This window comes from Orbicella franksi, chromosome 6 (genome assembly GCF_964199315.1).
Source record: "Orbicella franksi chromosome 6, jaOrbFran1.1, whole genome shotgun sequence".
NCBI classification, from domain to species: Eukaryota; Metazoa; Cnidaria; class Anthozoa; order Scleractinia; family Merulinidae; genus Orbicella; species Orbicella franksi.
The window spans coordinates 2,260,001-2,286,589 of NC_138150.1; the positions used below are offsets into that span (position 1 = coordinate 2,260,001).

The 26,589-nt window shown below is 36.9% G+C and overlaps 1 protein-coding gene across 1 annotated transcript; it reads left to right on the forward strand.

Annotated features, from left to right (window-relative positions):
• Nucleotides 1-24,226: 24,226 nt before the first annotated feature.
• LOC145490199 (uncharacterized) lies at nt 24,227-26,589 on the forward strand. Its single transcript, XM_081469316.1, has one exon. It carries the CDS (start codon nt 25,682-25,684, stop codon nt 26,102-26,104), a length of 423 nt encoding a protein of 140 aa, XP_081325442.1. The 5' UTR covers nt 24,227-25,681; the 3' UTR covers nt 26,105-26,589.

A 26,589-nucleotide genomic window follows, 5' to 3' on the forward strand; every position in this document is an offset into this window, starting at 1 on the left:
ATCTATTTTTAGGCTTCTTTTCCCGCGAAACAGATCAGTTCCGGCTTGCATGAGCGCGCATCGGTAAGGAAAAAATGGCGAGCTGAGGTGGGCATGTCAACGTAATCTTCCGGTGGAATGATGACGTCAGTTAAAAATACTGAGTCCGTGCTCGTGATTGGTCATTGAGGTTCCCACGGGAGCCTGAATTCGCGGTAAATTCAAACTAAAAATAGATCGGTCTGTGAAAACGCCGTGACAGAAATATGGAGTAGTTGCTCTCTCCTAGTTAGCCTGCGAGCAGGCTCACGTTGGAGCCCCTGTTGGAGCTCCGGTTGGAGAATTCTTGCTTTCAAAATTTTAAAAAGTCGCAAGTATATCAATGAATAATTTTAAGATTGATAAAAGAAAAATTTCCTAGAGAATATCACGTGGTCTACAATGGAAAAACAAACCGCCCAAGCTAAAGAGGTCTATTCTGAAACTTGCTTTACAAAATAAAAAGCGTTTATATTTGCATAAAATTAAAATTTTTAGATCTATGTGGTCATTTCTGGATTTCAGAGGACCGGATGGGAGTTACAGCGAAATCTGAGGCAAAATTTAATCGTTTCAGTGTAGCAACTGTACATCCGGATGTAAATTCCCGAAAATGACGTCATGGCCTAGCCAGTTTTGTGTGTGTTGTATTAAAATACAATCGGGTAAGGGACGCCTAATTAAAACGAAAACATTTAATCTCTTTTAACCGCTGGAGCTTATAATAATTTCTTGCTAGAGTTGAAAACTCAGTTTATAACCATAAGGAAAAGGAAATTTCCAATAGTTTCTTTCATGTTGCTGTTATTTACTTAGTTACACGGCGAGATCGTATATCCCATCAGAATATTTGACCTGAGTATCATATTTTGATATTATGTTAAAACTAAAAGAAATTAAATTTATTTTTTCCATGCGGGATATTTGAAAGACAAAGTAATAATTGTAATTTAACATTTTAAAATTTATCCATTTTTTTTCTCTCTTTTAAGTTATTTAGTGGTCTGATGACGCCTTCAATCTATGACTACTGTAAATTGTGTACGAATTTAAAACTGCAAGGACTAAAATGTGTGGCATAGGGAGTTTGTAATCTTACAGTAAGAATGTCAACAATAACGTCATGTAATAGCCATCTGAAACTGATTTAAAAATAGCAATTTAACAATAAAACATTTTCCTCGCTCGATGTTCCTTCCTCTTATCTGGCATGAAACTAAGAAAATGTCTTTATCAAAAAAACTTCAAGTTTCAGTCAAGATTCGCAGAATTCTAAGGACGCTATATTATAGCAAGACCGCAGAAACAGCGTTTTTTCTACAAATATTTGAGGTAATATTAAAATAAACAAATCTATAAAAGTCAAACTATTTTGGACTTTTGTTGTGTGCGATTCAGCTAAAAATATCTCCAGTGTAACTTGGGCAGTGATACCTCGTACGTATATTCCAAAATAAGTTTATTCGTAGATTTATCTTGATACCTATCACAATACGGAGTTTGTTATAATGTGATAGCTAACTAAATTATAAAGTTTTATAAATCAGTATTTAAGCTCAGTCTTCAAGTTCGCATTGTTATTTCCATTCATTTTTGAAGTCCCAATCATTTCTGAATTGATAGTTACGTTTCAAATTTTGTTATCGAGGATCAGAAGCAATTTTTTTTTGTATAAACCTCCCAGCGTTCTATCACGAATGCCGTTCTCTTATTGGCTACACTACTCACCATCTATTTTGCTGTAGATAGCCCGCGAGTAGCTGGCTAGCGGTAATTACTTCATGCTATAATTGAAAACAGCAGTTAATACAGTAGAAAGATAGAGAAGTGTAATTTAGAATGAGTTCCTTTCATCGAGCTGTCACGTTCTTAGCTAAATTCGGAATCGTATATCGCATCCGAATATTTGACCTGAATATTATATTTTGATATTCAAGACTTGCGGAAGTTTGCTTCTGTTTATGGTTGGTTAACAGTTTCGAAAACTGCCACCAAGGACATTTGTGAAATATACAAACTTTTGCTACTTAACGCTCAATTTTGTAAATAAAAAATGTGTGTTATTTAGGTTTCCTAGTTGTCATGATAAATTCTTCAACCCATGATTCCATTATCAAATATGATTTAATGCACCCCCCATGATTTCAAGGTACGAGGATTAATACTCTCATGTAATTATTCACGGCATCAGAATTTGGCTTGCTGAGGAACGATTCTTAACATGCTATTGAGTAAATAGAATTTCAAAGTACTTAAGTTTTGGAGTGCATTAATAACTATGCAATCCAGTGAAAAAAGAGAAAAGTTATTTTTTTTCGCCAAAGGGATGCAATAAAACGGCGGAAGAAGCCCACAGCACAAATAATCGGATGATTCAGTAAATGTGTAAAGAAGAAGTAAAACTATTTAAGACTTTGGCCGGGTGCCCGATTCAACTTAAAATATCCTTGTTCAGCAGTAGTTCCTTGTATATACCAAAATGGAACAATTTCATTAGCCCTTGAATATCGTGTATTTTTAGTTTACTACCGGATCCTAAAGGAATCGTTACTGACAGAACTTCACAACAAGAACATCACAAACATTGTAATAATGTAAGGTATCAGTTACTGTATCAGTGAAGCCGTACAGAAACTTTCAGGATGAACAGAATAAAACTGGCAGATTAAGTAATGTTTGTTTCCCTTTCTAGTTATTTACTAAAACTCCAAATCAGGACCGATGAAAATTGTATTTAAGGAGATAGTTAGTTTTCTGGATATCACAAGTCCTTACATAACAGCAGACAACATATATATACAAGTTAACGTTAGTGACAAACCAAAAAAGTCAAAAGAAATAGGTCATGGAGATTATTAAGGTAAAAAGACATCTTGGTTGTTGATGACTGAAATGACTTGGTTGTTAATCTTCATTGATTCAGATCTAATACTTTGGACAATATTTTAATACTTCGTCAACATACAAAGTAGTCTTAATTTCTCCTCTTTTAGTTTGTAAGTCAAAATGTTGTAAAAGTAAAGAAACGCCATGATCTCAAAAATCATGATAAATCAACTGTTGGGTACCAGGTCTTAGAGCATCAGTTCTCTTTACAGGTTGCCAGAGATTTCTTCTCATGACAGTTCTAAGAATTTGTCGATAGATAACACAATTAGTTTTATTTACTTGATGATTTTCTTTATTGTCGTCACGTGCCTATTTAACAGTGTATAGATCTTGTAAGTGAGGGGTTATGTGTTGATCTTTTTGACAATTAGTAAACAGTTAATCTCACTGTTTTGTTTTTCGGTTCGCAGGTTATTGCAGTTATTCTCGCTGTTTTTCTTCACCATGGAAATGGCCGAGCTATAATATCAACCAGCAACGACGATATTGAAAGAATGCTTAATTTAGCTAAGGAAGAATCAAACACAGTCTTGAATGAGACAAATAAGAGGACAACTGAACGAGAAGAGAATCCAGCTGATTTCCTTAGATTATCAGAACCAGATTCATCAAGCCATGAAGCAGTACAGTTTCAGTTCAGTTCAGATAACATGATCCAACCGAAGGAAGCCAGTCCTGTTTTGAGACAGAAGAGGTCTCATGTAGGCCCTTGTTACACTGGCAAACACCAGACGGTCCAGCTGGCAAGCGGTGGACTCGCAACATTCCCCATTTGTATGAAAGTTTCGCTTACCGGTTGTGGAAGTTCCATTGCAAAGTTTGGCGTGAGAAAATGTGTGGGATCGGATCACGAGACTGTCAGCGTCCGCCTAACAAACGGGGCCAATGAGATTAGAGTATTTCCTAGAAAATGCTCATGCGCTGTGTGAAATGCATCATGATTGTAACTTACACTGCGTCAGGAACACAGAGATATTTAAATTATTGACCGGAAAACATTATATTATAATATATTAGTTTTTAAAGATATCGATAACGGATAGAAGCTGAGCTTTTATGACATTGTTTTAACAACACAAAGACAGCGAGGGTCAACACTGTTAAATTGAATCTGCCTGGGTAAATGTTGTTTTTGGTCGAGCAGTTTTTCAGGTAATACACCCAGGCATACTTTTTTTTTCGACAACCGACTTAAATGAATTTACTAAGGGATAAAACTATGTAGAAAGAAACTATGTTAAGAATAATTGACCGCAAAGTAAAGCATTGCGGAAATGCTCATAACAAATAATTTGAGCGGTAGTTTTCATTGCAGCTTTCCAGTCTGCTGTGGGGTCGGTCTGCGGGTCAGTCAGTTACACTGTAAACTAGTTCTCTCTTAATCTTTGATGTTGAGGTAGCCTTGGCACCACTAAATCCTAATTCACTTCAAAACTAACAAAAGTATAAAACCAATATGACTTTGAAGGTTGTAACTTGCGAAAAATCTGACGTTTAACAGTGTTCATCTTCATTGCTTTTATTATTTACAATAAGGCTAGTGATGTTATATTACATATATATTATTTTAATCAAACAGTATTCATGCAGTATTTTATGCTGTTGGCAGGAAAAGATGAGAAGTGGTTGACAGACACAGTCTAGCTTCATGGTTAGCGCTTCAGTTCTGAGAGTACTGTTGTTATCTGTGATAAATATATATTTAATAATAAAATAATGACTTTATTTATAGGGTCAACAAGACAAATGTTAGTTATATTAACATCCTCGGATAATATCTTTTTAATTAAAGAAAGTCAGATTAAAGAAAAAGTTTAATTGACTTCCAGTCTGCCGTCATCTTGTATGATTTCATTTCAACAAGAAAATTAATTTCGCTTTCCCCGTCCTAGGTTGGTTTGCCAAGAGAAGTAATTAATTTGGAATACTTTGTCGCTGCAAACTGCAGTCCAACATATATACCATTTTTCGGTTGAAAAAATGTTACAAGACCAAACGTATTTCATCTTAAAAAAACACTGCTCTTCTTTCTTCACAAAAGGGAGGTTAGAGGGCGAGAAACGTCATAGAAATTAGAATCAAAAATCACCTTTAGTAGTTTTATTATCTGTTTATTAACTCTAGAATATATGAATAGCAGCCGTGACTCAGTCTTACTTAAATAAGTGTTCCCACCAAAAACCTTCTCCTCGGAACTTTAATGTCATAATGATAATAATAATAATAATAATAATATTTGATAATAATAATAATAATATTTGATAATAATAATAATAATATTTGATAATAATAATAATACCAAGGCTTCGTAGCAGCACGAAGTAAGATATGGTTTTGATGAACCACACGATGTTTTTGAAGTTCATTATTTAATGAAGATGTTAATAAAAAATAGACCAGAAAGGGCCGATGGAATATGAGACAAGCTTTAAAATGAAGTCACGATATTAATAGTGGACATAGTGCTTTAAAAGTAAATAGTGCGTTCGAGTCATTCCCGATGCTTTCAAATGATGACGGACTTACTGACGCAAATAATCTGGAACAAAACAAGGTCATTATATATCGGATCACGTCTAAACACACGTGAAGAAAGACTTGGGCAGGAAAAAAACGTGAGCGGACAAAAATGACCGGGGAATGCCAATAAATCAAGTAATCCCGCAATGATGAACGAAGTACACAACATGAATCTTCCTCTGCTTCTCCCCCTGAACCAAGTTCAGATCTACGAACTGAACTTAAAAATTACCAAAGTGCCTACGAATGGATGTTGAGCGAGGCGAACAGACGTAATTGTCTTGTTTACCCAATAAAAGCCATCACAATTAACACTGAGCTTGCACCGATATGCTTGTCCGGGCGTAAAGAAGCGTTTGATTAATCAATCTAAAACAGATCTTAAGGAATAAAAACCCAGATGATCTGGAATACTTGTCTGAGTATGTCGTTGGCTATGAGAACCACGTGCAGTATTATCATGCTCGGCAATTGAAGTTATTGTGTAGAAAATATCGCATTATTACACAGCCGAGAGCAAAAAAACAAAAGCGCGAGGAGAAACGTAGTACATGGAGCTAAGACAGATTGTCAGTGCTTTAGGTGACCATGCACGGCTACCAATGGCTTGGCCAATCGCCTGGCCAATGGCTCGAACACGCAACGAATCGTTGAAGTCTGTAAGTAACGACCTCCGAAAGAAGTGAGCCCACCCCCTATCCCCTGAAAATAGAGGAACTAGGGTTCAAAAGTATAATTATTTTTCCAATCAATAACCTGAATAACGTACGATAAAATGAGGACGATTCAACTAGGGAAGGTATAGCTTATTCAAGGAGGCGTCATGAAGCACCCTGGAAAACAAACCCCACAAAATTTTTCATCAAGTAACAAGAAGGTACTAACAGGACCTTTTCTTCAAATTGAAGTTACTAAAATTGACAACTTTGCATCATTTTTAACAGGAACGTGTAAAAAGAACGTTTAATCATATTGAAATTAAAAACTCGACCAGAGCAGTTAGATATTTATAAAGCAGACTAACGTAGCAGTACATCGTGAACAGTAAAAATAGTTGAAGGTATCTTACATCACGGTCTACATATAAAGTGCCCACCCATGTGCCAGCAACATAAATTTGAACTGGAACGAAGAATTTCTAAACGATTTATAAGAACTCAGTGTTTTTACGAATTACACCCACAGCCTTACAGGAATACAGCCCTGTTCTCACAGAATTAAAAAAAAAAAAACCGCAAAAACAACAAAAGCAAACAACACCAGAAAGAGATACTTACAGTAGAAGTCATTTACAGTAGAAGTCACTTGGGGTAAGAGATTCTCGCCCATATCAACTTTCTTTTCTCTCGTAAGTTCCCCCTCGTTTAGAGATGCGCCATACACACGTTTTAGCTGCACGGATCCCAACCAATGCTCACCTAACTTTTTAAAGATGCCACTTTTAGCCCTGCCCCAAATCTACACATGTGTATGTCACTTGTGGAAAACTATCGATTTGTACAGTGTTTGAGTGAGAGATTCTCGCCCATATCAACTTTGTTTTCTGTCGTAAGTTCTCGCGCGTTTAGAGATGCGCCACATTGACGTTTGAGGTGCGGGGATCCCAACCAATGCTTACCTAACTTTTTAAAGATGCTACTTTTAGCCCTCCCCCAAATCTACACACGTGTATTTCACTTGTGGAAGTCTTTCGATTTGGACAGTGTTTTGGTGAGAGGTTCTCGCCCATATCAACTTTCTTTCCTCTCGTAAGTTCTCGCACGTTTAGAGATGTGCCACACTCGCGTTTTAGGTGCGGGGATCTTAACCAATGCTTACTTAACTTTTTAAAGATGCTACTTTTAGCCCTCCCACAAATCTACACACGTGTATCTCACTTGTGGATCTCTGTCGCTTTGGACAATGCTTGGGTTAAAGATTCTCGCCCATTTATATCTTATTTTCACTCGCGTGTTTTCGCGCGTTTAGCGATGCGGCACACTCGTGCTTTTTGTTTGGGGATCCCAAACTATGCTAGTTGGTAGTTTTGGTCCTCCCCGAAATCTACACAAGTGTATTTCACTTGTGGAAGTCTATCGATTTGGACAGTGCTTGGGTTAGATATTCTTTCCCATGTCAATTTTCTTTTCTCCCGCGTATTCTCGCACGTTAAGCGAGGCGGCACACTCGCTTTTAGATGTGGGGATCCCAAACTTTGCTTACCTCGCTTTTTAAAGATGCTAGTTTTAGCCCTCTTCTAAATATCCAACGTGTATTTCACTTGTGGAAGTCTATCGATTTGAACAGTGCTTGGGTGGATATTTTTAACGATGTCAATTTATTTTTCTCTTGTCTTTTCTGGCGCGTTTAGCTATGCGGCACACTCGAATATTTGGTGTCGGGGTCTTAAACTATACTCACTGGGCTTTTTAAAGATGCTAGTTTTGGCCCTCTCTTAAATTTACACATGTGTATTTTTTACTTGTGGGAGTCTTTCGATTTGGACAGTGTTTGGGTAAGAGATTCTCGCCCATATCAAATTTCTTTTCTCTCGGAAGTTCTCGCGCGTTTAGAGATGCGCCACACTCGCGTTTTTGGTGTGGGGATCCCAAAGTATGCTTACGGGGCTCTTTAAGAATGCTAGATTTGGCCCTCTCCCAAATCTACACACTTGTATTTCACTTGTGGAAGTCTGTCGTTTTGGACAATGCTTGGGATGGAGAATCACGCCCACTTTTTTTGTTTTCTCTCGTGTATTTTCGCGCGTTTAAAGATGCGCCATACTCGCGATTTTGGAGTCGTGATCTCAAACTGTGTTTACTGGACTTTTTAAAGCTGCTAGATTTGGCCCTTTCTCAAATCTACAACCGTGTATTTCACTTGTGGAAGTCAATTTGGACAATGCCTGGGTTAAAGATTTTCGCCCATTTATATCTTTTTTTCACTCGCGTATTTTCGCGCGTTTAGCGATGCGGCGCACTCGCGTTTTTGGTGTAGGGGACCCAAACTATGCTTACGGGGCTCCTTTAAAATGCTAGTTTTGGCCCTCCACCAAATCTACACAAACGTATTTTACTTGTGGAAGTCTATCGATTTGGACAGTGCTTAAGTTGGAGATTCTCGCCCATATCAACTTTCTTTTCTCTCGTACGTTCTCGCGCGTTTAAAGATGCGCCACACTTGCGTTTTAGGTGTCGGGATCTCAAACTATGTTTACTGGACTTTTTAAAGATGCTAGATTTAGCCCTTTCTCAAATCTACACACTTGTATTTCACTTGTGGAAGTCTATTGATTTGGACAGTGCTTGGGTAAGAGATTCTCGCCTATATCAACGTTCTTTTCGCTAGTAAGTTCTTGCGCGTTTAGAGATGCGCCACACTCGCGGTTTTGGTGTCGGGATCTTAAACTATGTTTACTAGATTTTTTAAAGATGCTAGATTTGGCCCTTTCTCAAATCTACACACGTGTATTTCACTTGTGGAGATCTGTCGCTTTGGAGAATGCCTGGGTTAAAGATTCTCGCCCATTTATATCTTTTTTTTCTTTCGTGTGTTTTCTCGGATTAGTTTAGAGTCCCTGAAACTCGGAAATATCACCCAAGTTCCTGGAAATCGACCCAAAGTTGGTCAAAATCACGCTGCGCGTAGCACGGTCTTGGCGAGTCTCTAGTCACTAAGTGGCTATATATATGTCGGCCAGACTGCTTGTAACCAAGCGTTCAAATATTTTTCCTCTGTCCATTTCACTGAAAGCCAAAGTGTTCTCGAATTAGTTCAGAGTCCCTGGGACTCGGAAAGTCAGTTTCTAAATCTTTCATTCATTTTGAATTTGGCAAATAAAATTAACCATACCAAGATAAATATAAACAGTAGCCTCCATTTGGCGCGAAAATATGCTCGGATATTAGTTCTGAGAAGCAAACAGTTTTCCCGGAGAGCGCTTGCGTAGTTCAAGGAAACCTGTGAGTTTTGGGGAACAGATAATGAAAAAGAACGAATATTTTCAGTGCATATTTTCGCAAGAAATGGAGGCTATTGTGTTTATTATCCTTCAAACATTTTTCTCAACATGCACAGTTTTGAAAATTGGGGAATATCACTCGGATATTATTCAGACGCGTTTACACCAATCGAGGGCGAGCGAAAACATTTGATGGGTTATAAGCTAGGACACTTTCATTGCTCGGTTTATTTTCATATCCTATTAAATTACAGAGCTGGGTGAAAAGTGGAAACCAAATTAGCATCAATTCTTAAACTTGCATGCTTTACACGATAAAAAACGTTTAAACTTCCATAAAATTAACATTTACGCCGTTACATTGTGCTGAGCTCAACTCGGGAGTCGCAGTAGTTTGCCGAGGATGATATGATGTACAACAAATGATCAACTCGTGAATTGGCATTTTTTGGCCACTCAAATACTGCGGCGGTTTTAATTGAAACTCTAATAAAAGTTAATTGTTACAATGTCCATGGTAATAAAATTATCATTTTCAGGAAAAGTGGGGCGAGAAAGGCGCAAAAGCTACAACATTGTGGCAGCCCCATCAAGACACCACTGAAGAGCTTGCCAATTGAAAACCAATTTATAGAGGATGGAGAATAATATTGACCGATCAGAAACAGCCCGTGCCTGACTTACCTCGCCGTCGAGCTTTTAATTTACAATACTCTTCTGAAAGCTGGCGCAAAACGACAAAACATAAGGCAGCCCATCTCTGACCCACGTTGCTGTCACGCAATGACGCACAACAGAAAAACTAATATACAGCTAAATATGTGAGGACGGAAACTGTAGCAGCCCATGTCTGACCTCTGTTTCCGACATCACTTATAAATTTAACTAAAGTAACATCAATTCTTAAACTTGCTTTACGAAACAAAAAGCTTTTAAGTTTGCGTAAAATAAAAAATTTAGATCTATGTGGTCATTTTTGAATTTCGGAGGACCGGATGAGGAGATAAAATGAGTTTAAGGAAAAATTTAATCGTTTCAGTGTAGCAACTATACACCCAGAAGTAAATTCACGAAAATGACGTCAGAAATCATAGAACGAAGGCACTGTTAAGTGTATTGCGTTAAAATACAATCGAGTAAGGAACGCCTAATTGAAACGAAAATAGTTAATCTCTTTTAAGAGTTGAACTGAAAACTCAGTTTATACCTATAAGGAAAAGGAAATAGTTTCTTTCATGTTGTCATTATTTACTTAGTTACATGGCGAGATGGTATATCCCATCAAAATATTTGACCTGAGTATCATATTTTGATATCATGTTAAAACTGAAAGAAACTAAGTTTATTTTTGCTTTTGGATGCTTTACAGTTTCGAAAACTACGATGCAGTATGTTTGAGAGACAAAGTAATATTTGTAATTTAACTTTGCTAAATTTATCCAATTTTGTGTCTTTCTGCTAAGTTTCCCAGAGATCTGATTACGCCTTCATTCTATGATTTATGAATGTTGTACAATTTAATGAACTCCTCTGATTTATGTGAGAATTTAAAACTGTAAGGACGAAAACGTTTATATAATTAACAAGGCATAGGGTGTTTGTATTATTACAGTGCGATTGTCAACAACTACGCTATGTAACTACCCATCTAAAAATCTAAAAATAACAATTTAACCATCAAAAACATTCCTTGCGCCAAGGACTGGAATTCAGGTCCCTCCTGCTTGCCATTAAACTAAGAAATTTTCTTCATCAAAAGAACTTCAAGTTTCAGTCAGGATTCGCAGAATTCTATGGGTGCTATGGTATAGCAAAACCGCAGGAGAGTTTGTTACACAAATAGTTCAGATGACATTAAAATTAATAAATCTATAAAAGTCAAACTATTTTGGACTCAGTATCGTTGCGTGCGATTCAACTAAAAATATTTCCAGTGTAACTTTAGCGGTGATATCTCTTACGTATGTTCCAAAATGGAGCAATTTTATTGGCCCTTATCTTAAGATTTCTGTTCTTAGTTTACTGCCTTAATTAAAAGAACAGCCATAACATTACTAACGTTCCCACAATGTAACGAGTCGAATACGTTTTCACTGAAACTGATAAGTAACATACACGAGGATGAAACGGTCTCCAAAATAAATTTGACAGATGAATGATCTTCGGTAGTTTCCCTGTCTAGCTATTGGCTACAGCGCCAAATCAGGAGCGCTGAGAATTGTATTTAAGGGGAGGGTTACTTGCTGGGAATCAAATCAAAGTCTTCAACAAATCTACCCCGAGAAGAACAGGCAACATATATCAAAGCAAACGTTGGTGAGAAACTAAGTCATGGAGATTATTAAGGTAAAAGTACATTACACTTGTTTATGACCGCATACTAAAACTGCAAAGTTATCCAAAAGTCCATTCTAATTCTAAATGCTTCAAGAAACTAAACACTTTCCAAACTGAACACTGATGTTGTACGCTAAGTTGACAATTTACTTTCATGGAGAAATTGTTTTTTATCCGTCTTCCGGCCTATCGACTTAATCACAACTATTATAAAGATACTAAAAACCAAAACTTCTTCACAAAGATTGTATCTCAACTTCAAGTTAACTGTTTGGTCCCAGTTATTAAGTATTTCAAAATTTTCCTCACATGTTACCATAGATTTCTTCTAAAAGGAGTTGTGAGAATTTGGCGTTAGATCTACATTACGCGTTGATCTTTCTTGATAATTTATAAACAGTTAATCTCACAAAGTTGTTTTTCGGCTCGCAGGTTATTGCAGTTATTCTCGCTGTTTTATTTCACCATGGAAATGGCCGAGCTATAACATCAACCAGCAATGGCAGCATTGAAAGAATGCTTGACCTAGCTGAGGAAGAATTAAATACGGTCTTGAATGAGACAAATGAGAGGACAACTGAACGAGAAGAGAATCCAGCTGATTTCCTTGGATTATCAGAACCAGATTCATCAAGCCATGAAGCAGTACAATCTCAGTTCACTTCAGATAACATGATCCAACCGAAGGAAGCCAGTCCTGTTTTGAGACAGAAGAGGTCTCATGTAGGCCCTTGTTACACTGGCAAACACCAGACGGTCCAGCTGGCAAGCGGTGGACTCGCAACATTCCCCATTTGTATGAAAGTTTCGCTTACCGGTTGTGGAAGTTCCATTGCAAAGTTTGGCATGAGAAAATGTGTGGGATCGGATCACGAGACTGTCAGCGTCCGCCTAGCAAACGGGGCCAATGAGATAAGAGTATTTCCCAGAAAATGCTCATGCGCTGTGTGAAATGCATCATGATTGTAACTTACACTGCGTCAGGAACACAGGGATATTTAAATTATTGATCGGAAAACATTATATTATAATATATTAGTTTTTAAAGATATCGATAACGGATAAAAGCTGAGCTTTTATGACATTGTTTTAACAACACAAAGACAGCGAGGGTCAACACTGTTAAATTGAATCTGCCTGGGTAAATGTTGTTTTTGGTCGAGCAGCTTTTCAGGTAAGACACCCAGGTATACTTTTTGTTTTCGACAACCGGCTTAAATGAATTTAGTAAGGAATAAAACTATGTAGAAAGAACTATGTTAAGTAAAATTGACCGCAAAGTAAAGCACTGCGGAAATGCTCATAACAAATAATTTGAGCGGTAGTTTTCATTGCAGCTTTCCAGTCTGCTGTGGGGTCGGTCTGCGGGTCAGTCAGTTACACTGTAACCTAGTTCTCTCTTAATCTTTGATGTTGAGGTAGCCTTGGCACCACTAAATCCTAATTCACTTCAAAATTTACAAAAGTAGAAAATCAAACAGCAGTTTAGATTTTGAAGGTCGTAACTTGCGAAAAATCTGACGTTTAACAGTGTTCATCTTCATTGCTTTTATTATTTACAATTAGAAACTGATGTTATTATTGATACCGTAGTTTATACTGTTTGTGGAAAAAGGCAAGAAGTGGTTGACAGACACAGTCTAGCTTCACGGTCTGCCCTTCAGTTCTTAGAGTACGATTGTTATTTATGATAAATATTTAATAATAAAATAAATATGACTTTATTTATAGGGTCAACAAGACAAATGTTAGTTATATTGACATCCTCCGATAATATCCTTTTTAGTTAAAGAAAGTCATTAAAGAGAAAGTTTATTTGACTTCCAGTCTATCGTCATCTTGTATGATTTGATTTCAACCAGAAAATTAGCTTTCCCAGTCCTAGTTTGGTTTGCCAAGAGGAGAAATTAATTTGGAATACTTTGTCGCTGCCAGCTGCAGTCCAACATATATACCTTGTTTCGGCTGGTTGAAAAAATGTTACAAGACTAAACGTTCCCTAATAGGTCTGCATCAAGTTCTAACTGACCGGCTGTTATGCTTTCTGATTGTAGGTATCCATGCTTCAGGAATTTCGATTCCACTATCTCTAGTGATGTTATTTGGATGAAGTCTTCTATGGATAGCTTCCTTGACCCTTCGTGTGTACCAGTCAGGGCCACAATCAATAAAGTTTTCTTTTTCCCAAATGGGTAAATGCCCCGTCTCGTTGGCGTGTTCTGAAATTGCGGAGGTTTGTGTACGAGCAAGCCGTATGTCTCTGTCATGTTCTTCTATCCTTTCTCGCATAGCTCTTCCTGTTTTTCCGATATACACTTTAATGCATTCGCGAGGAATCTTATAAAAAACACTGTCTTGTTTTGTTGGTTCACGGGTGTTTTTAGGTCGCTGTAAGTAGGACCTAAGAGTTGTGTCAGATTTAAAGACAGTGCGTACGCCTTGTTGTTGTAGGCAGCGGCGAAGAACCTCTGATATACCTTTGATATAGGGTAAAACCGCAGTTGATCTAAATTAGTGTGTGGGCTCTTGGTTAGCTGTTGCTCTTTTTGTTTTCGTGAGCTTCTGTACAAATGAGGAAGGGTATCCACTAGAAACAAGTTTTTTAATCCCTTCCAGTCGTTCGTTTTACCAAAAGATTTGACGGTCTTTCATGATTGTTTTTTTTGATAAAGGAATAATTATCTGACTAATGCTTACTGGATATATCATAATTGTAGTTATTCCAGAATCGCCTGAACTCGGGAATCATTGTTTTAAATGTCAAATCGCTCCTCCGAAAGCCAGTTTCTCAATCAGTTTCGTTTATTTTAAATTTGGCAAAGAAAATCAACTCTACCAAAGTGAACAATAGCCTCCATTTGGCAAAGAAAATATGCTCCGATAATTGTCCGTGGACATTATCTGTTCCGAGAAGCAATCAGTTTTCCGAGAGCGCTAGCATAGCTCGAGGAAACCCGTGAGCTTTGAGGAACAGATAATGTCCAAGAACAGGAGCCCATTACTAGAAGCGTGAAACTCCCATACTACGCCTATGCCACGGCATTTTTACAGACCGATCTATTTTTAGGCTTCTTTTCCCACGAAACAGATCAGTTCCGGTTTGCATGAGCGCGCATCGGTAAGGAAAAAATGGCGAGCTGCGGTGGGCATGTCAACGCAATCGTCCGGTGGAATGATGATGTCAGTTAAAAATACTGAGTCCGTGCTCGTGATTGGTCATTGAGGTTCCCACCGGGGCCTGAGTTCGCGGTAAATTCAAACTAAAAATAGATCGGTCTGTGAAAACGCCGTGACAGGAATATGGGGTAGTTGCAGGCTCCTAGTTAGCCTGAGAGCAGGCTCACGTTAGAGCCCCTGTTGGAGCTCCGGTTGGAGAATTGTTGCTTTCAAATTTTTAAAAAGTCGCAAGTACATCAATGAATAATTTTAAGATTGATAAAAGATAAATTCTCTAGAGAATATCACGTGGTCTACAATGGAAAAACAAACCGCCCAAGCTAAAGAGGTCTAATCTTAAACTTGCTTTACAAAATAAAAAGCGTTTATATTTGCATAAAATTAAAATTTTAGATCTATGTGGTCATTTCTGGATTTCAGAGGACCGGATGGAAGTTACAACAAAATCTGAGGCAAAATTTAATCGTTTCAGTTTAGCAACTGTACATCCGGATGTAAATTCACGTGAATGACATAATGGCCTAGGAACTCTTAAGTGTGTTGTATTAAAATACAATCGGGTAAGGGACGCCTAATTAAAACGAAAACATTTAATCTATTTTAAGCGCTGGAGCTTATAATAATTTCTTGCTAGAGCTGAAAACTCAGTTTATAACTATAAGGAAAAGGAAATTTCCAAATAGTTTCTTTCATGTTGCTGTTATTTACTTAGTTACATGGCGAGATCGTATATCCCATCAGAATATTTGATCTGAGTATCATATTTTGATATCATGTAAAACTAAAAGAAATTAAATTTATTTTTGCTTTTCGATGGTTCACTGTTTCGAAAACTGTCATGCGGGATATTTGAAAGACAAAGTAATATTTGTAATTTAACATTTTAAAATTTATCCATTTTTTCTCTCTTTTAAGTTATTTAGTGGTCTGATGACGCCTTCAATCTATGACTTCTCTAAATTGTGTGCGAATTTAAAACTGCAAGGACTAAAATGTGTGGCATAGGAAGTTTGTAATCTTACAATACGAATGTCAACAATAACGTCATGTAATAGCCATCTGGAATTTAAAAATAGCAATTTAACAATAAAACATTTTCCTCGCTCGATGTTCCTCCCTCTTGCCTGCCATGAAACTAAGAAAATGTCTTTATCAAAAGAACTTCAAGTTTCAGTCAAGATTCGCAGAATTCTAAGGACGCTATATTATAGCAAGACCGCAGAAACAGAGTTTTTTCTACAAATATTTGAGGTAATATTAAAATAAATAAATCTATAAAAGTCAAACTATTTTGGACTTTTGCTGTGTGCGATTCAGCTAAAAATATCTCCAGTGTAACCTGAGCAGTGATACCTCGTACGTATATTCCAAAATAAGTTAATTCATAGATTTATCTTGATACCTATTACAATACGGAGATTGTTATAATGTGATAGCTAATTAAATTATAAATTTTTATAAATCAATATTTAAGCTCAGTCTTCAAGTTCGCATTCTTATTTCCATTCATTTTTGAAGTCCCAATCATTTCTGAATTGATAGTTACGTTTCAAATTTTGTTATCGAGGATCAGAAGCAATTTTTTTTTGTATAGGCCTCCCAGCGTTCTATCACGAATGCCGTTCTCTTATTGGCTACACTACTCACTACCTATTCTGCTGTAGATAGCGCGCGAGTAGCCGGCTAGCAGTAATTACTTCATGCTATAATTGAAAACAGCAGTTAATATAATAGAAAGATAGAGAAGTGTAATTTAGAATGAGTTCCTTTAATAGAGCTGTCACATTCTTAGCTAAATTAGGAATCGTATATCGAATCAGAATATTTGACCTGAGTATCACATTTTAATATTCAAGACTTGCGGAAGTTTGCTTCTGTTTATGGTTGGTTAACAGTTTCGAAAACTGCCACCAAGGACATTTGCGAAATATACAAACTTTTGCTACTTAACGTTCAATTTTGTTAATAAAAAATGTGTGTTATTTAGGTTTCCTAGTTGTCATGATAAATTCTTCAACCCATGATTCCAGTATCAAATATGATTTAATGCACCCTTATGATTTCAAGGTACGAGGATTAATACTCTCATGTAATTATTCACGGCATCAGAATTTGGCTTGTTGAGGAACGATTCTTAACATGCTATTAAGTAAATACAATTTTAAAGTAATTAAGTTTTGGAGTGCATTAATAACTATGCAATGCAGTGAAAAAAGAGAAAAATATCTCGGCAGAAAAAAGTTAACAAACGCTATTTTCTTCGCCAAAGGGATGCAATAAAACGGCGGAAGAAGCCCACAGCACAAATAATCGGATGATTCAGCAAATGTGTAAAGAAGAAGTAAAACTATTTAAGACTTTGGCTGGGTGCCCGATTCAACTTAAAATATCCTTGTTCAGCAGTAGTTCCTTGTATATACCAAAATGGAACAATTTCATTAGCCCTTGAATATCGTGCATTTTTAGTTTACTACCGGATCCTAAGGGAATCGTTACTGAGAGCACTTCACAGCAAGAACATCACAAACAATGTAATAATGTCAGGTATCAGTTACTCTGTCAGTGAAGCCGTACAGAAACTTTCAGGATGAACAGAATAAAACTGGCAGATTGAGTAATGTTTGTTTCCCTTTCTAGTTATTTACTAAAACTCCAAATCAGGAACTCTCAAAATTGTATTTAAGGGGATAGTTAGTTTTCTGGATATCAGAACAAGTCCTTACATAACAGCAGACAACATATATAAAAGTTAGCGAAAAGCCACAGAATCAAAAGAAATAGGTCATGGAGATTATTAAGGTAAGAAGAAGTCTTGGTTGTTGATGACTGAAATGACTTGGTTATTAATCTTTATTGATTCAGACCTAATACTTTGGACAATATTTTAGTACTTCGTCAACATACAAAATTGTCTTAATTTCTCCTCTTTTAGTTTCTCAGTCAAAATGTTGTAAAAGTAAAGAAACGCCATGATCTCAAAAATCATGATAAATCAACTGTTGGGTACCAGGTCTTAGAAGATCCGTTCTCTTTACAGGTTGCCATAGATTTCTTCTAATGACAGTTCTAAGAATTTGTCGATAGATAACACAATTAGTTTTATTTACTTGATGATTTTCTTTATTCTCGTCACGTGCCTATTTAACAGTGTATAGATCTTGTAAGTGAGGGGTTATGTGTTGATCTTTTTTGATAATTAATAAACAGTTAATCTCACTGTGTTGTTTTGCGGTTCGCAGGTTATTGCAGTTATTCTCGCTGCTTTTCTTCACCATGGAAATGGCCGAGCTATAACATCAACCAGCAACGACAATATTGAAAGAATGCTTGATTTAGCTGCGGAAGAATTAAACACGGTCTTGAATGAGACAAATGAGAGGAAAACTGAACAAGAAGAGAATCCAGCTGAGGTCCTTAGACTGTCAGAACCAGATTCATCAAGCCATGAAGCAGTACAATCTCAGTTCACTTCAGATAACATGATCCAACCGAAGGAAGCCAGGTCTGCTTTGAGACAGAAGAGGTCTCATGTAGGCCCTTGCTACACTGGCAAACACCAGACGGTCCAGCTGGCTAGCGGTGGACTCGCAACATTCCCCATTTGTATGAAAGTTTCACTTACCGGTTGTGGAAGTTCTATTGCAAAGTTTGGCATGAGAAAATGTGTGGGATCGGATCACGAGACTGTCAGCGTCCGCCTAGCAAACGGGGCCAATGAGATAAGAGTATTTCCCAGAAAATGCTCATGCGCTGTGTGAAATGCATCATGATTGTAACTTACACAGCGTCAGGAACACAGATATATTTAAATTATTGACCGGAAAACATTATATTGTAATATATTAGTTTTTTAAGATATCTATAACGGATAGAAGCTGAGCTTTTATGACATTGTTTTAACAACACAAAGACACCGAGGGTCAACACTGTTAAACTGAATCTGCCTGGGTAAATGTCGTCTTTGGTCGAGCAGTTTTTCAGGTATACTTTTCAGGTATACTTTTTGTTTTCGACAATCGACTTTAATGAATTTAGTAAGGAATAAAACAAAGTAGCAAGAAACTATGTTAAGTATAATTGACCGCAAAGTAAAGCATTGCGGAAATTCTCATAACAAATAATTTGACGCGGTAGTTTTCATGGCAGCTTTCCAGCTGTCTGCTTTGGTCGGTCTGCGGGTCAGTCAGTTACACTGTAACCTAGTTCTCTCTCAATCTTTGATGCTGAGGTAGCCTTTGCATCACTAAATCCTAATTCACTTCAAAAACTAACAACAATATAAAATCAATCAGCAGGTTAGACTTTGAAGGTCGTAACTTGCGAAAAATCTGACGTTTAACAGTGTTCATCTTCATTGCTTTTATTATTGACAATAAGAAACTGATATTATTATTTAGTTATACTGTTGGCGGGAAAAGATGAGAAGTGGTTGACAGACACAGTCTAGCTTCAAGGTCAGCACTTCAGTTCTTAGAGTACGATTGTTATTTATGATAAATAAATATTTAATAATAAAATAAATATGACTTTATTTATAGGGTCAACCAGACAAATGTTAATTGTATTAGCATCCTCGGATAATATCTTTTTAATTAAAGAAGGTCATTAAAGAGAAAGTTTATTTGACTTCCAGTCTACCGTCATCTTGTATGATTTCATTTCAACCTGAAAATTAGCTTTCCCAGTCCTAGTTTGGTTTGCCAAGAAGAGAAATTTTAAATTTGGAATACTTTGTCTCTGCAACTTGCAGTCCAACATATATACCTTGTTTCGGTTGAAAAAATAATTAATGTTACTAGACCAAACGTATTTCAGCTTAAGAAAACACTGCTCTTCTTTCTTCACGAAAGGAAGGTTAGAGGGCGAAAAACGTCATAGAAATTCATGGACGCTTCGACGGAGCGTAACGCTCACGAAACACACACAGACTGATCTGGGGACTGGGCACCAGGATTATTGAGTGCTCTGGATCCAGTCCACAACGGACCAGTGGCTTTGATTAAGTCTGGTTTTCACTAACGACGCAATCACAAGCGCAAACTAACAATTCTTATTTCACCGTGAAAACGGCCTTGACGCAGGCATAGGCACAGAATTTTCCTTTTTCGTGTGTTTGCGCTTATGCTTGCGTTTGCGCCGCAATTAGTAATAACAAAATACCGCTTAGGTATAACACAAGCACAAGGATATTTACCACACGTGGATATGTTTGGCCAGTGAAAACACTGGGTCCACACTGGATTATCTCGCGCCTAAACAGTTCGGAATGTTCGGATGATTTTGCTTCTCCTTGTGTTTGCGTCGATTTTCATTTTCACTTGGGTCATCCGTATTGCTTGCGCTTGTGCTTGCGCTTACGCTGGCGCTTGTGCTTGCGCTTGTGCCTGCATCGCTAGTGAAAACCAGGCTTTAGGGAACGTGCCGAACCTGTCGTCCCACCATGCATCAACGCTGGTTAAACATATTTCAGGTAACATGATCCAACCGAAGGAAGCCAGTCCCGTTTGGAGACAGAAGAGGTCTCATGTAAGCCCTTGTTACACTGGTAACTACTAGACGGTCCAGCTGGCAAGCGGTGGACTTGCAACATTCCCAATTTGTAGGAAAGTTTCTCTTACTGGTTGTACCAGTTCGATATCAAGCAATAAGAAGAGCAAGAGGTTATGTGTGGCGTCGTTGACGACGATTCTTTTCCGCGTTGATGATGGCACAAATCAGTTGGGCGTATTTGCTAAAAGCTGCTCACGCGCCGCGTGAAATAATACGTTACGATTGTAATATAACACTGCGTCAGGTAGCACACGGATATTTAGATTATTGACCTGCAAACATTATTTGAAAATGCGACAGTTAAAGATTATTCGACGATATTTATTAGAAAATTATTAGAAACCGTAGAAGCTGAGCTTCTCTGGTATCGTTTTAACAAAAGTAAACATTGTTAATATTGTGCTAGGGTGAATGTAATTTCCCACCAGGATGCTTTGCTTTGACGCCCTGGTATCAGGTATACCCTGGTATCAACTGATTTCTTCAATGAATTTAGAAATAGAATTTAATTGTCTCAAAGCAAAGCATTCCGGTAATCCTTCTGAGTTAGTTTTTTAGCCCAGTCCAGTTTTCAAATTACTGAAGGACCAGCATCAGGAAAGACAACTTCCCCTCCGCCGCATCATGGCAAAAACAGCCGGCCGCCTCCAAGAGAGATTCTAACAAGAAAATTATATCAATCAAGCAGGTTTGACATTGAAAATTGCGAGATACCAGGAATCTTAGGCTTAACAGAGTTTCGTTTTTTATTTTGTATCTATATTAGGACAATTGTAAAGTTATATATTATATGCTAATTATATTGCATGTTTTTGTATTTATATTAGAACAATTGTAAAGTTATATCTTATGCTAATTAATGTTACATTATTTCTCTTTACAAGAGTAATTTGTGCAGTATTTTATATTGATGTAAAATAGACTGCAATGCAGAAGTAGTGGACGGACAAAGGCTGACTTCAACCCTTAAATTTCAGTTCATCTAGAGTACAATATTATTTTGAGATTTTGTAAAATGGACGTATTCATGTAATAAACTGTATTCCTAAAACCTTTGTGAGACCATTCAGCTAATTCCTAAAATACGATTTGTTGCTCCAATTGGGCCAAACATTTTATTAGAAAGTGATAGGACAGATAAAAAATCGGCCTGCTTTATTTCAGAAAATATATTTCAAATTGGGCATCTTCCAAGCAATTTTTATTTATATATTTTTTTTTTGCTTTATTTAAAACTAAAGCAAAGACTCGGACGGATAAATCGTAGCGTGTAAATTAGTCTTAAGGCTAAATAATCAATAACATATATAAACAATAGCCCCCCTTTGGCGCGAAAATATGCTCGGATATCGGTCCTTGGATATTATCTGTTCCGAGAAGCAAACAGTTTTCCGAGGGCGATGGTCGAGGGAAACTGGACGTTCGTTTCTCGGAACAGACAATGTCCATGGAAAAATATTCGAGCATATTTTTAGAGCCAGAAGGAGGCTATTGTGTTTATTATGCTTCAAATATTTTTTGCAGCACGCGCGATTTGAAAATTGGGGAATGTCACTCCGATACTGGGGCATATTCAGTCACGTTACTCGTTTGAACCAATCGCTTGCGAACGAAAATATTTGAAGAAATTTGAAAATTATTTCATCTTGTATTTGCTCGTGCAGTATTGAGGGAATTTTCAAACACAACTTGCAGTATATAAATCCTTCATTGTTCTCCAATTCATACCATTACTAACGCCAACGCACTATAATAGAATGGAAGTGCAGAGGTAAAGGGCTTGTGGGTAATTCTTCGAATGATTAAATAATGACAAATCCTTCACTTTTTATAGCTAAATTCTCAATTTTGTTGCTGAAGGAATGTGAATTTACCATGACATCTTTGTTAAAATCCAGGAGTATCCGAACCTCAAAAGAACATCATTTATAAAATCATAACCTGCTATGAGCTTTTTATTCCATCTTACAACCAGCATGACTAGTGGGGGATCATTTTCTGTTAGTTGAAAACTGTGAGTGAGACTCCATGAATATAAAAAAGTAAGTATAAACGGGGACCCCCAATCGGGTTGATAAATAGAAAAAATGGCTGATGCATTTTCAGAGTTTTGATTGGTTTAAAAGCCGTTGTATTTCAGTCAGTATGGTCGGTTACCTCCTTCCGGTCTTTTCGTTATAAAAAATTGGCACGAATTTACAATGTTTATTGGTTGTTGTTGTTGTTGTTGTTGTTGTTGTTTTTTCTTTTTTGATAAAACAGTTATTACTCTTCTCCTTGGTGAATATAGGGTGATTTAAGTCAACTCATTAGTATCTAAATGCCTGAACTCGTACAATAATTGATGTAAGTAACAAATTGGTAAACGAGTAAAGGCTTGTTCATTTTAAAATTTAGTAAAGAAAACCAGCTTCCAAGATAAGCTACGATAGGAACGCGGAAACACGTTCATTGCTTGGTGAAAAGTCAAAACCAAACTAGCAAAAATTCGTAATCTTCTTGTTTTAAAAACGTAAAGTTCGCTACATTTGTATGAAATTAACATTATATCTAGAGTGGTGTTTAGCAGTTTAGATTAAGCCATTTTGAACTCCAGTCAAATCTGCATCGCATTAGACAATCAGATGAGCAGTTCGAAACAAATTTAAGACAAAATTCAATCGTTTCAGTGTAGTAATTTAAGGTGGCTCAAAACAGTTTCCAGCACTTAGATTTTGATTGGTCATTATAAACACTCTTTATCACTTGATGCTACAATCATGGTATTAAAAAACTGCCCAATCATTGGTGAACACGTTGTTATCATTTTCGTGCCACAATAGATTACCATAGCAACAGTATGACAGTATAAAGATATGCTTAATTACAGCTTTAGGAGCTTATAATTCAAAGACCGGCATGGTGAAATTTTTTTGTATTATCAAATTTTGATATGCATGATAAGGTGCAACTTTTGTTAAAAATCTGTACATAGGGTGCAGAGCCACCTTAAGGTTTCGAAAATTTACGGTGGCTCTGAGCCCTATGTACAGAATTGTTTTGAGTGCGCCTTATCATGCTTATCAAAATTCGATAGTATAAAAAATATTCACCAGCCGTTTTTGAATTATAAGCCCCTAAAGCTGTAATTAAGGGTGTTTTTAGCAGGTCATACTGTTGCTATGATAACCTACTGTGTCACAAAAATGATAGCAACGTGTTTACCAATGATTGGGCAGTTTTTTTATTCCATGATTGTAGCATCAAGTGATTAACAGTGGTTATAACGACCCATCAAAATCTAAGTGCTGGAAACTGTTTTGAACCACCTTAAAAGGCGGATATAAATCATCAAACATGACGTCATCCCCTAGCCACTTAAAGACAATCGAGTAAGGGACGCCTAATTACACGAAAATCTTTTAAGACCTGTAGCTCATGATTTCTTGCTAAAATATAAAAACTCAGTCTATAACTATAAGGAAAAGGAAATTTCGAAACAGTTTCTTTCATCTTGCTGTTATTTCTTAGTTACAAGGCGGAATCGTATATCCCATCAGAATATTTGACCTAACTATCGTATTTTGATATCATGTTAAGACTTAATGGAAGTTTATTTTTGCTTTTAGATGGTTTACAGTTTCGAATACGGCCAGAGACAAAGTAATATTTGTAATTTAACTTTCCTAAAATGTATCTAATTTTTTCTCCCCTGTAAGTTTCCCAGTGGTCTGATGACGCCTTCAATATATGACTTCTGTATGTTGTACAATTTAATGAACTCCTCTGGTTTACGTGCGACTTTAAAACTGTAAGAAATAAAACGTTTATAAATCAGCCGTATTTATTAATATTCATAAATTAATCAAGGCACAGGAGTTTGTAATGTTACAGTACTATTGTGAACAACTACGTCATGTAATACCCATCTAAAAATCTAAAAATAACAACTTTGCTATCCAAAGCTTTCCTCGCTCTACGGACAGGAATTCAGGTGCCTCTTGCCTGCCATTAAACTAAGAAAATCTCCTGATTAATAGAATTTAAAGTAATAAAGAAAAAAATAAATGAAAATTTCAGTCTGGATTCGCAGAATACTGTGGGCGCTATACAACAGCAAAACCACAGAAGCAGAACTTATCGCACAGATAGTTCAGTTAATTTTAAAATAGATAAATCTTTAAAAGTCAAACTCTTTTGGACTTCCGTTGTGTGTGATTCAGCTAAAATTATCTCCAGTGTAACTTGAGCAGTGTGATACCTCGTACGTATATTCCAAAATGGAGCCATTTTATTGGCTCTTAGCTTAAAAATGCTGCTCTCAATTTACTACCGGAGTTAAAGGAAGTCGTTGCTAACAGCACTTCACAGCTATAACATTACAAATGTTACCACAATGTAAAGAATCGAATGCGTTGTCACTGAAACTGTAAAGTAACATACACGAGGATGAAACGGTCTCGAAAATAAATTTGACAGATGAGGTAATTTTGAATGATCTGCGGTAGTTTCCCCGTCTAGCTATTGGCTACAGTGCCAAATCAGGGGCGCTGAGAAGTGTATTTAAGGGGAGGGTTATTTTGCTAGCAATCAGTTCAAAGTCTTTAAATCTTCTCCAGAAAGAACAGACAAGATATATACAAGTAAGCGTTGGGAAAAAAGCCACAATCTCATAAGAAAATAAGTCATGGAGATTTTTAAGGTAAGGATACGTTTTAGTTAATTATTTATGACTTTACAAAAAGGTTTACCCTAAAGTTCATTTAATTTTGAAAACTATAGGGACCACGAAACTGATTCCAACTGAATATGTTGGACGTATGTTCCAACTTTGTTGAAATGGAGAAAATATTTTCATCATTCTTGCAGCCTATAGAGTTAATCAAAACTATTACAAAGGTGATTAAGAACCAACACGTTTTCACATCGATCGTTACTCAGTTATAAGTTAACTGTTTGGTGACAGTTCTTAGAATATTAATTCTCCTCACACGATTTTATAGATTTCTTTTGATAAGAGCTGTGAGAATTTGGTGTTAGATCAACATTATTAACTTGATGATTTTCTTTATTTTCATCACCCGGCCTACTTAACATTGTATTGATCTTGTAAGGAGAGGTTAGATGTTGATCTTTCGTGGAAATTGATAAACAGTTAATCTCCAAGTGTTGTTTTTTGGCTCGCAGGTTATTGCAGTTATTCTCGCTGTTCTTCTTGACCACGGAAATGGCCGAGCTATCACATCAACCAGCAACGACAACATTGAAAGAATGCTTGATTTAGCTGAGAAAGAATTAAACACTCTCTTGAATGAGACAAATGAGAATCCAACTGAACGAGAAGAGAATCCAGCTGATGTCCTTAGATTATCAGAACCAGATTCATCAAGCCATGAAGCAGTACAGTCTCAGTTCAATGATGAGTCTATCATCAAAGGTTCAAAGGAAGCCAATCCTGTTTGGAGACGCAAGAGGTCTCTTGATGACGAGCCTGAATGTTACACTGGCGTCTACAAGACGATAACCCTGGCACATGCTGGACTCATAGCATACCCTGAGTGTAGCCCTGTTGCATTTACCGCTTGTACTGGTTCGATAGCACAATACGGCAAGAGGAGATGTGTGCCATCAAATTACAAGCATTATACTATGGACAATGCCAAAATTCCGACAAAATGTTCATGTGCTGTGTGAACTGTGTGGCGTCGTTGACGATGATTCTCATACGCGGTGATGATGGCACCAATCAGTAGGGTGTATTTGCTCGAAGTTGCTCGTACGCTGCGTGAAATAATACGTCACGATTGTAACATAAGACTGCGTCAGGGAACACACGGATATTTAAATTATTGACCGGCAAATATTATTTAAAACTGTAACAGTTTTAAGAGTATTTAAGGATATTTATTAGAGAGTTATTAGATACAGTAGAAACTGGGCTTCTCTGGTATTGTTTTAACAAAAGTAAACACTGTTAATATTGTGCTAGGGTGAATACGGCTTCTCACCAAGATGTTTTCGCTAAAACGCTCTGGTGTAATTGATTCTCATCAATTGCTTACTTCAGTTAACTTCATAATAGAATTTAATCATCTCAAAGCATAGCCGCCTCAAGACAGTTTCTAAAAAGAAAACTTTAATCGAACAGGTTTGGCATTGAAAATTGCGAGATGCCATGA